Raw genomic sequence first — 12,492 nt, forward strand, 5'->3', positions numbered from 1 at the left:
CAGAGCAAAAAAGACAGGTGGTGGTCCTGCACCCCCTCGTCAACAAGTTGGTTAAGTAAATAATACCCTCACGGGAATATCGATATCTCTCAATGAGCACACTGTCGCGCTGAGCTAAAGGATCCTGTCTATCCCGCAATATACGCTGAATTCTGAGGACTCTCCTTATCAATCTTGCACCTTCCGCAATGGGTTGCTCGCGTAAACGGACAGGACATGGCTGCGACAGACTTCCCAAATCCACCTTCGCTTTTATAGCCGTGGTCTCTCATCTTGATTACACGAAGTAATTTACAATTACTACTCTGAAATATGAATTACATCTGTAATAATCACATCAGAATCAGAATACTTTATTCATCCCGAGGGAAATTAGGGGTTACAGCAGGCAGCACGCTAATGGCGCATGCGCACTCACAAAGGAACCTTCTGACCAACTTTACACAAACATCACATTGGGCAGACATGTCAGAAGGTAGGCTGATAGGAAAAAAACAACGAAAATACACTACATGAGGTAAGAGGAGGAGAAAAAAAAACTCCACTCAGACTGAGCTCCTAGTGGGAGAACAGTTTGATAAAAGAAAAAACACCTCAGCACAAAAGCACATGACTATCAATACACCATAGAAACACGAGACAAGCAACAGGGGCGGGTAAAGGGTAAGAGAGAGCCGGCGTAGACAGCGCATCCGGTCCTGCAGCATCTGTGCTGGTCCAGTTGACTGCTATCATCCCCGGTAGGGCACAAGCATCGAAGGCGTTGGAAAGGGAGGGGGATGAGTGAGTGCTTATCAGTGTAAGTGTGTGTGTGTGTGCGTGTCCATAGTTTAGCTGAGACAGTGTCCTTCGGCCTATCAGGCTAAGTAAACAGTCCTCCAGCCAATCCAGGTGTCCTTCATGGGGCGGGAAGAATAGTCATCACACAGTCGTTATCAGGGAGTTGTTTTGGTGGGCTCCAGTCTTGGGCCTGCAGCTGGGGCCGTGGTGTCCAAATGTTGAATATTGTTGATTTCTCCTTTGTGAGCAGCTCGAATTCTAGCACTCCGAGGCTGGTCTCTCGATCTTCCGTTGAAGAACTGCGAGCCTCCCCATGATGGTATCAAACTTCTGTTCCGTGGTGTTGTCAGTCTTTTGATTCTGAGACCTCACAACTGCAGTGATCCGTTCCGCGATGTTTTCCAACTGTCGCTCAAGGGTCTCATTTTGAGCAGGCCTCTCTCTGATGTTTCCCCTCATACGCTCAATGGTGTTGTTTTGAGCCTTCACAGCAGCTGTAAGCGTCTCCAAGGTGTTGACCATATTACGTTCGTTGTGAGAGGTCGCACCTCGTCCCGTCGCTTCGAATCCAGCGGGCAGCCTTGTGGGGGTTTGAACAGCCGGTTCCGCTTTCTTATTTCTCTGATAAACCAGGGCTAAGCCAACGCCGATCAGCATGAACCCTGTTATCATGGTTCCGAATAGGTAGATATCTTCAGCGTCCTCGATCGACAGTCCCGCCAGGCACACGGTCCTCCAGTTCTGCCACCCGTCCATCGTGTAACCGGCAGGGAAAGTCCCTCCAGGGCACTCAGGCTCTCCCGAGCCCCGACTTCTCGTTGAGAAAAGGGTGTCAATAGCACTCAGAGACCAGTTGATCAACCCACAAACATATTTAACGAATCATTTTCATAACTTGAAATACAAATAGAAATTGTACATTTCTAAAAATTATGCACAAGTTTTGCAAACAACAAAGTTATATGGTACTATTTACCTAAAAATGCAGCCAAGGCCTCAGGCGTTTTTTATATAACCATTTAAATCTATTTACAGAACAATCAGGTGTGCTGCATCAAATAAGAAGGCACACAAATTATTTGTGCCAGTCCAAAAATGTAGTTTGTGCTCAGTATAAGACAGAGGAGAACACCACAGGCCTAAAACCTGCAGGTCTGACAGAACAGCGTTTACACTGGAATCTGCCTTTGACGGCTTTTTTAGAGCAAATATGAAATTCAGCAGTATAACTGACACACAATACAAGACAATAACTACACAACACACTAGCTACAGCCTCCAAACATGCTAAACGTCACTAATGTCTCACATATGAAAACTCACTCTCTCTCTCTGTCTTTCGCTCGCCCGCTTTCCGTTGCGAGTGTCACTCCTAAAAACTTCCCCTTCTCCCTAAACAACCAAATGTCACATGTTGCCTTATCATTTCTTTGATTGGCTTACATGGTAAACTCACACCAATAGGGAAGGGGTGTTTTTGCTTTTTTCACTCGCAAGCGGAGAGTGTTTGCTAGCGCTGTCTGTAGAAAATGCAGTTTTTACCGTTCTTCCCGCTGTAAACACCACTGTTTTGTTCAGAAAAAAAACATTGCGTGTATTTTTTATTTTATAACTCTGGTTTTACGTGGCCCATCAACACAATTCAAAAACTGGTATTTAGTTTGAAGTCCGCACTTTCAACCCAAGTTGAAATGGAGACTCTGACATGCTGCATGTTGTGTCGTCTTAAATTGGTCATGTGATTTTGACGCGCCGGTACGTCCGGCGAACTCAGAGGGTTAATTACTAAAAAAGTAATTTAACTAAATACTTCTTAAAATCCCTATAAACCTTGAGTGGGCAAACAATAGAAATTAAACTCTTTAAATAATAAATAATATTTTTAAAGACGTAGACTCTACAGTACGCAGCGGTAGCATCTCTTCCACAATGTAGCCTGCAATTATTTTTTTAAGATCACCTTCAGACGCTTTCTGTGCTGCTGAAGTAAAAATCACGTTTTGCCTGCTTAGCAGGAGTTGCCGCGGTGTTATCCACGGATGATGAACAAGGATCACTCAGAAGTGTTCGTCTATGCTGTCGTGTCAGGCGCTTCAGTAGATTACTCGTGCTATTAACAGCAGACGATAGTTTTTTGTCCCCAGGACATAGCTTACATATTACTGTAATGTTCGTGTCTGCTTGTTTCAGAAAAGTGAAGAGACGGGAATATGTCCATTTCAAAACACAGACACTCGCTTCAGCCGAGTCCGACATCTTCCGCTTTAGAATACGACTATGCAGCAAACTGGCGCGAAATGACGTACAGCTGCACTACAGCGATGTTAAAGCGGCAGAGTTTACTTCTACATTTAGAAGATAAATCATTGAAACTAAATAATGATATTCAGCGAGTTTAATTATTTTACAATGTAACACAAGTGCATTGTAAGTAACTAATTAAAATACCTAAAAATGAACAGTAATTAGTTACTCTACTTTTTCAGTGGAAAAGTAATTTAATTACAGTAACGCGTTACTTAGTAACGCATTACACCCAACACTGGAAGTTAAAAATGCATGCCATGAAAGATTTCGGGTGTTTGGAGGTTAAAGTACCACGTTACAATGATTATTTGCTTTAGTTTATATATCCACTGCCTTGAATACACATGAACGTTATAAAGTTTACCTTATTTGTTCTGGTGGCAGGTCAGGTGAGCTGCCTCCAGAACAAAAATAATTCATTGGACAAGGATGAGGGTGTTATCAGGCCAATAAAAGCTCTTGATCGTGTTTGAATTAGTCATTTCTTTCTGACTTGAAGCTGCATACAGTTGCTCAACACAGGCAAACTGACACTGATAAGGACAAACAAAAGGTAATTTTACAGTCGATTTATTTCTTCATTATTAATGAATAATTAGTAGTTATCTATTAAATATCAGTACAGCATTATGAGCTGACTGCAAAAGTAACATTTCCTAATATGTTTTTCAAACGTTATCATCAGATTTCATTTCTGCACCATGAAGATGCTGACTGTGTTTCTGCATGTGTGTGTCATGATGACTTTCACACACAGTCTATGTGAGTATTTAAAACAAGTATTTTTTTCCTCTCACTTTATCTACTTTATAATATACATATATACTCTGCAGATACAGAATATACATGCAACACATGACCAGAGAATGGAATATCTTAGATTTTTCACAAAAAAGAATTGTGTTTCAAATAAAACGTCTTTCAAACTGTCTTTGCAGCTCTTCCAGAGGAAACAATCATGCCAGGTGAATTTAAAAGTTGTCTTTTAATGAGAATATATTTTTTCAATACATTAATAAATAATGGAAGTTATTGCACTACAAAATTAATTGGAACCAAAGAACATTTTAACTCATGCAGATGTAGACAATTGGGGGACACCGCCACCATCTACAGAAGGTGAGTACTTATTGGAGTATGTGATTTTCTTTTATTCTATTTTATTTTTTTCATTCTTTAAAATTGAAGTTGAGCATAAGAAAAATCTATACTGTACAGTCGTGGCCAAAAGTTTTGAGAATGACAGAAATACTTGTTTTCACAAAGTTTGCTGCTTCAGTTTTTATATCCATATACTCTACAGTAGAATGTTTTGGAGAGTGATCAGATGAATTGCAAAATCCTTATTTGCCATGAAAATGAACTTAATCTCAAAAATTCAATTTCCACTGCATTTCATCATTCAGCATTTCATGCCATAAAGGGACCTGCTGAGATCATTTTAATAATGTTCTCATCAACTCAGGTGAGAATGTTGACAAGCACAAGGCTGGAGATCATTATGTTATGCTGACTGAGTTAGAATAACAGACTGCATGCATTAAAAGGAGGGTGATGCTTGAAATCGTTGTTCTTCCTATTAAACATGGTGACCTGCAAGGAAACACACGTAGCCATCATTGCGTTGCATAAAAAGGGCTTCACAGGCAAGGATGTTTTTGCTACTAAGACTGCACCTAAATCAACCATTTATCACATCATCAAGAACTTGAAGGAAAGCGGATCAATTCTTGTGAAGACGGATTCAGGGCGCTCAAGAAAGTCCAGCAAACACCAGGATCGTCTCCTAAAGATGATTCAGCTGCGGTATCAGAGTGCCACCAGTGCAGAGCTTGCTCAGGAATGGTAGCAGGCAGGTGTGAGTCCATCTGCACGCACAGTGAGGCAAAGATTTTTGGAAGATGGACTGGTGTCAAGAAGGGCAGCAAAGAAGCCACTTCTCTCCCAAAAAAACCCACCACAGACAAACTGATAGTCTGCAAATGTACAGCGAGTGGACTGCTGAGGACTGGGGCAAAGTCATTTTCTCTGATGTTTGGGACATCTGGAAAAAGGCCTGTCCAGAGAAGAAAAGGTGAGTGCTACCATCAGTCCTGTGTCATGCCAACAGTAAAGCATCCTGCGACCATTCATGTGTGGGGTTGCTTCTCATCCAAGGGAGTGGGCTCACTCACAATTATGCCAAAAAACAGGAATGAATAAAGAATAGTACCAAAACACCCTCCAACAGCAACTTCTTCCAACCATCCAAGAACAGTTTGATGAAGAACAATGCCTTTTCCAGCATGATGGAGCACCGTGCCATAAGGCCAAAGTGATACGTAAGTAGCTCAGGGAACAAATAATTTTGGGTCCATGGCCTGGAAATTCCCCAGACCTCAGTCCAATTGAGAACCTGTGGCCAAACCTCAAGCGGCAGGTGGACAAACAAAAACCCACTAATTCTGACAAACTCCAAGAAGTGATTATGACAGGATGGGTTGCCATCAGTCAGGATTTGGCACAGAAGTTAATTGACAACTGCAGAGGTCTTCAAAAAGAAGGGCCAACACTGCAAATACTGACTCTTTGCATAAACGTGATGTAATTCTCAATAAAAAACATTTGAAACTCATGAAGTGCTTGTAATTATACTTCTATACATCACAGAAACAACTGAAACAAAGATCTAAAAACACTGAAGCAGCAAACTTTTTGAAAACTAATATTTGTGTCATTCTCAAAACTTTTGGCCACAACTGTACACTCAGTTTCATACTTTCTTCTTTATTTAGTTGTTTAAAAAAATATTGTACAATAAGGTCATATAATACACATCATAAGCTTATGTAATCATACAGTGATTATACTGTATATAAGGACATGCTAGGTAACATTTTTATTTCTTAGTTTACATTTTGCTAATATCTCTTCACTTCTGTAATTTACCTGCATTTTGTATTTCTTTTTAATGTTGTAGAACGTAGAAGGTAATGAATGACACCACAGCAATGATACACTAAAAAATATCTGTGGTTCAAACTGTCTTTGCAGCTCTTCCAGAGGAAACAATTGTGCCAGGTGAATCTAAAAGTTGTCTTTTAATGAGAATATTTTTTTTGATCCACTAATAAATACATTTATTACCCTAAAAAATTAATTGCGACTAAAAAACATTTTAACTCTTGTAGATGCAGACTTTTGGGTAACACCACCAGCACCCCCATCTACAGAAGGTGGGTATAGTTATTGGAGTATATGAATTTATTTAATTTTTTCCTTCTTTAAAATTAAATTTGAACATAAGGAAAATCTGCACTGCAGACTCAGTTTCATGCTTTCTTCTTTATTTGTTATTTGTTTGCAGATGACTCATTTGGGGGCTGGCATCCATCTTGCCCAGATGGATGGAGTATGCACAGTCAACAGTGCCTCATCTTTGTTCCAGAAAACATGACCTGGGACGATGCTCAGGTAACAAGGATGACTTTTTTCCTATTAATAAATCTTACATTTTCTTGGTCACTCCATGCTGTTTATCTCCATCGTAGAATAACTGTCACTCTCATGGAGGACAGCTTGCATCTGTGTATGATGACTTTCAAGCTTATGAGATTCAAGCGGAGCTGAAGCGTGCTGGACATGATCATGGAGAATTTTGGGTTGGAGGCCATAATAGTCCAGGGGTAAATAGCATGATGTCTAAGATTTTGAGAAACAATTGTTTTTTTTTATGAATATGAATTTATATAATATTTTATTTTGCTTTAACAGAATCCTTCTTGGTCCTGGAGTGATTATTTGGGAATGTCTGCTTTTGCTGACTTTTGTAATGGAGACACAGCCGAAGATGAGCACCACTGTTTGCAAATAACTTTTACTGGTAAGTCTGTCAAGTGTTTAAAAAAACAAAACAATCTTATTTGGATTCATTTATTTTGATTATCACTTCAAACTCATTACTACTCTATCAAGTGTTTTAAAAGTATGTATTAAAGTATATTTTTCTTTTCTTATTATTGCACTGAGCATTGTTTCTTATCCTAGAATATTTACAGTTTGTGTTCCCAGTGATGCATCATTAAATAATTGAGATTTTAGAAATAAAATAAAAAATACAGTGTTCTGAAGTTACACAAAGCTATCATGTTATGTTCAAAACTTCTATGTACTGGGTTATTAATATGTGGATTAATGTTGTCCACTCACTAAGATGTTAATTGTGCGGTACAAAAAATAACTGTAAGTATTGTGTACAAACATGGTGGGTGAAACAGATTAAAAAGACAGGGACATTTATATATAGGCACAGAACACTGAATTGAGTAACATAAATGGCTGTGAATCAGGAAGTAAAACAGCTAATCACTGTTTGTGTCAGTCTTCTTGACAAATACCCTTTAATGTAAATACCATTACCATTTACAAATACTGTAATTTCACAGTTAGTACTGAACAAACTAAAATTACACTTATTTGCTAAACATTGTCACCCCATGTTGGAAACCTTTTTAGTCTGAGTAGCACTGACTGAGTGTGATTTTTGTGTTTTATTTTGGTTTTCTTGCAGAGGAAAAGAGTGGATGCTTAGAGAGCATGGACTGTGAAACTGAGCTCCCGTCTATCTGTGGAAACATTATTATGTAATTGTGAATCAACTCTATAATGCATCAGTAAAAAGCACAAAGATCTGTGTTTTTCTTTCTCAGTGCTGTTTCTTTCTCTGTATTTCCACACCATCGCTATGATGCAAGCAATCAGGCATCATGTGCAATGAACTGGAGCTGAATTTTCTGTACGATTAAAAGAAAGCTTTCTGTAGACCTTTACTTTGTAGAGTGAACTGTATTTCATTCTTAAATTAAAACTATTAGCATTGAAAGAAATTTCCTCTGTGATGTGTTAATCACCCTACCATAAGCAATTGAATACTTCTGTTTTTTTTTAAATTCATGTCCAAATGCCCCGAAGGAGCTGTGCCTTCCATGGGATGAGATTTTTATTCATGGTGACATAGAAACTGTCAATCATGTTCTTCTGACAGCCAGCAGGGTGGAGGCATGGCTACCGACCCTGCTGGTTACAGAGATGTTCCTCCAAACTGCAGCATGTCTGGGTTAAGATAAGGAAAGTCAATGGTAGACACCAGAATAGGCTGCAGTCTGACTAAAGTATTGTAAACTCACTGAAAACTCATTGCTCTTAATTATCTGAATTATCCATTTAAAATATATTTGGTTAGGTTGCAGTCTTATCTTTAAGTTTGTTCCTTAAATTTATAAAGAGTCGATGGTTGACAGAGAACATATCAGGGTAACACTTTATAACTTGACGCTCAAATAAAGCACAAGTACCCTGTACTTACAGGCAATTTGCAGGCAACAAGTCAGGTTTCTGCAGGAAACAATGAAACAAGTGCACTGTAAGTACCCTGTACTTTCTGGGGTGTGAGCCATATTATGGATTCACTTAATCTCATTTAATTTTGAAGTGTTTTCCTGGGAAACAGATGCAAATTCTTCTGTAAATAACTTTAAGTATCGTAGCAGCCTAAGCAATTACTAGGTAAGTCGTTGTGTCCTTGGGCAAGACACTTCCACTATACAAATACAGGGCATTTAAAAAAAATAAGCTTTCACAATAAATTGCCATATGAAACAATCCTTACACTCAGAGCTCTGATGGAATTCACAAGTTCTTTTTTTTCCTTTTCAATTTGAAAAATGTCTTTGACTTTGTGAGAAAATGTCGGAAAAATTCCTCAGACTGTCAGCATATTTCTGCATAGTCGCCCCAACTAGTAGAAAAGCTATGGGCTCAAATTGTGGTCATAAATATTTTGTACTTGTAAATCAGAAAGTCTAGTTGTGAACTGAGTTTTGTAACCTTCAAACCATTTTTTTTTCCACTTTTATTTAAATCTATAATGTGTGACTTTAGCACTTTAACATTTAAACCTCCAAGAAATTCTGTAATCAGTAAGGCTAGAACGATCTGAAAAGGTTTTTGTGGTTCAGATGTCAAGCTTTGGTCATGGTACTTCAGCATCTAGCCAGCACTAAAGACAACAAACTGATGTAAAACATAACCAGGACAGAATCCACAACACAAAACCTCAAGCCAGTGCAACAATCTTACAATGACTAAGGGAGTGGTTCAGGCTAAAATAGTCACTCTGATGACCCCATGAGGACCAGACTGGTTAATATTGCAGATCTTTGGCAAGGTTTAACATCTGGGTGGGGAAGCCTGGAGGGAAACCGATGCTGTAAGAGCTAAATAAAAAAAACACGGCCCAAAACATAAACACACATACAAAAGCAGGGAGAAAAAGAGTAAGAAAGAGAGTCAGACAAGGCAGGCCAGCGCAGGAAGACTCCGGGATGATGACCTTTTCATATTGTGAAATATACTGCAAAACAAGCTTTCGTCTAGGGGTTCCATTACCCTTACTTGTATTTTTATTAATTTGACTGATTGGCATTTATAAACTATATAATAAAGAAAAACACATTTTTTATTAGGTTTTTTGAGTTAGTATTTAAGTGACTGCTTGTGAAAGGTGAACAGACAGGGGGACCGGCCACCCTACCTGTGTAAGGAAAAGAACTTGAGTTACAGCTGGTCACATTTAATCATTTGTGTATAACCTAAATTATTCGTATATGTAAAAAGAGAAGTGGTAACAGTAGTGATGGGTCCAGCAACACTGACGCATCGACGCATGTATCAAGCTCACCTAGCGATGCCTGTATCGGTGCGTGCGTCGCTTTAAGAAAAAGTCACGTGATCGATACAGCTGCTGTATCGCTAATTGCCTACGTGCCAAACTGTGTTTAAAAGGTACCGCATCCATATCTGCCAACAGAATGAGTCGCCACCAAAAAAAAAACAAACAAAAAAAAACACAAAATTACTCTGGCAAAGATAAAAAAAAAAATAATAATACACATCTCTCCATAACAAAATGGAGCCCGAAAGAAAAATAAATGTTTCTGCTGTCTGGGATCATTTTGATCTTTTAACTGCAAATAAGGTAATAGTTTGTCTGCCTTTGTTTCAGTGTAATCTATCAGAATAGAAAAAAACAGCAATGTGACTTGAAGTGTAAATTATTTATTTCATTTTATGCAGGTTAAATGTCACATCTGTTCTGCATTTCTTACACAAACAAAAGCACCTCCCCAGTGTTTAGGCATTACAGAGCCAAACATGAAAATGAGGAGACAAACACACCAAGAATGAACACTGGTAGGCCTATATAGACACTGTGGGATTATAATATTACCTTATGCCATGTTAGACCCCTAATTAAAGGTTGTGAATTATTATGTAGTTTTAGTTTGCATTATTCTCCTGAATTAGAAGAAGGTGATAACTATTACATTTGCATTACATTAGACTGCTGATTTATTGTGAATGAATGATATTGTTTTATGATGCATTATACTGCTGAGTTATAAGAAATACTGTTCACAGAAAGTCATCGCCTTATTTGTCTGATTAGAAGAGAACAGAACATGCTGGAGTTTTCTGCCCCATCTCAGCAGGAGCAGATAAACAAGGTCGTAGCTTAGGCGCCGTGTGAGAGAAAGAATGTGAATGTTTAGGCTTTTATGATTAGGTGGGGCCACTAGAGGCTATAAGAGTTTGATCAATGCTCCACCATTTTGAGATCTGATGCTGTCTGCGTACGGTGTCCATCTCCCACGCGTGTACATTAAAATCATCGTTTGACTCAACCCGGCCGGACCAGTGTTGTTATTGTGGTTTTTTTTATTGTGGTACACTACTCTGCCTGGTTTACACTCAATGTCACTTACCCATTATATTGTATATTGTATAGCTTTCTTGTTATATGTAAAATTGTATTTATTTAAATTTTTACTTTTTAATTATTTTACTTGCATTTTTAATCACTTTTATATTTAAATATATTTAAATGTTCATTTGCTATTTATCTAGGGATTGAGAGTAACGCAATTTCTATTCTCTGTATGTCCTGTACATGTGGCAGAATCGACAAATAAAGTTGACTTTGACTTTGACTTTGACTTCCTCTTGTATCCATCTCCAATATTTGAATCCATAACAACACTGAACATCTTTATCATCATTTTTTTTTTTTAAATTAATATGTGTTTTATTATTTTCATCTAGGAAGACTGCTCTGGACCAGGCAGTCCTGAATTTTATTATAAAGGACTGCCAACCCCTTAGTATTGTGGAGAGAGAGTGTAACGTACTGAGGGAATAGGAAGACATCTTATCAGAACCTTATCCACCTGGCTTTACAGCTTTTGTGTACCCCAGCTTCATCTGTTCCTGTGAGTTTTCCAAAGCTGGGGAAATGGTGTAAAAACAAAAACAAAAAATGCAATAGACTGAATGCAAAAACATTGGATAAACCTATTTTTCTGAATAGAAATTTATAATAAACTCTGAGTCAAATGGGTAATATTACATTCACAATACTTTCATTTTAATTTTCACTTAATGTCATTCATAATATATTTTAAACATGTCTACAATATTTGTAATATAGAAGATATAAAATGATTCCATGGAAAGTACAATACCTTACAGTGTATACAGTGTATATAAGTATGACTAGGTCATTGAATCAGTGTCTGTTGTGAGTCTCAAGTAAGTTGCCTGCAATGATATTTAAGGTCCAGCAGGTGTCAGTATGGAGCAAAACTGTGTCGACACAGTGTCGATGCAGTTTGGGGAATGTGCTGAAACGCTTCACGAGGCCTCATCTACCCATCAGTAGGTAACAGTACTGACCTTTCCTGGTTGCTTCTTTTCTGGAACAAAAGAATACAAGCAGCTCAATCACCTGCTTATGAGCTCCTGGAGCAAACCAATGTGCCAGGCTAGGGGAGTGGGGTTAAGGTGTTTTCATGTATATAGAAGTGGTTGAAGTTATAATGTTATTGAGTAATGTATAGGAGTTGTTACAAATCTGAATATGTCGATCATATGTTATATTGTGGTTGATGTTTGCTCATGTGGAGGTTTATGTTTTCATTTCTTATGCTGACCCCCAGACTTGGGCTATTCCAGATGCTCACCTGAGACAGGACGAGTATAAAAGGAAGCCAATTGCTTGCAGATAGGTTGGATTTGTTACTGTGTGTTGATGTGTAAACATGTATTCTCTTTAATAAAGTCCTCCAGTTGATGGATGCATTTTATTCCAGTCTCGTGCCATTTTATTGTAGGTGACCCATGACTGCCAGCTAAAATTGACACTCCTGGACTAAAAGGAATGTAGATAAAGTGCAGTTATTATGGCTAGTAAACCCATTTGTATGTATTTTTTTATGTATGTATGTAATCAAGATGCAAAAGACATCTGTCCATTCTCAGTCTATTGTTGCCATTTATCCAAGTCCAGGTTGTAGGGACAGTGGTGTAAAC

General features: G+C 38.3%; 2 protein-coding genes across 2 annotated transcripts; one reads left to right on the plus strand and one right to left on the minus strand.

Annotated features, from left to right (window-relative positions):
* Nucleotides 1–343: 343 nt before the first annotated feature.
* Nucleotides 344–1,647, minus strand: LOC146713586 (uncharacterized; the record flags this gene model as incomplete). Its single annotated transcript, XM_085438697.1, has 1 exon — nt 344–1,647. A coding segment is annotated over one exon (609 nt), but the record flags the coding sequence as incomplete, so codon positions are not given.
* Nucleotides 1,648–3,773: 2,126 nt separating this feature from the next.
* LOC146713587 (lactose-binding lectin l-2-like) lies at nt 3,774–7,895 on the plus strand. Its single transcript, XM_085448927.1, has 9 exons — nt 3,774–3,849; nt 4,026–4,052; nt 4,168–4,206; nt 6,121–6,147; nt 6,258–6,302; nt 6,434–6,540; nt 6,618–6,752; nt 6,841–6,949; nt 7,637–7,895. Exons 1-9 carry the CDS (start codon nt 3,789–3,791, stop codon nt 7,711–7,713), a joined length of 627 nt encoding a protein of 208 aa, XP_085305053.1. The 5' UTR covers nt 3,774–3,788; the 3' UTR covers nt 7,714–7,895.
* Nucleotides 7,896–12,492: the final 4,597 nt, after the last annotated feature.

The sequence above is a fragment of the Copadichromis virginalis genome, linkage group LG3 (genome assembly GCF_057382275.1).
Source record: "Copadichromis virginalis isolate Kocher_CV1m ecotype Utaka linkage group LG3, C_Virginalis_male_GT1.1, whole genome shotgun sequence".
NCBI lineage: Eukaryota > Metazoa > Chordata > Actinopteri > Cichliformes > Cichlidae > Copadichromis > Copadichromis virginalis.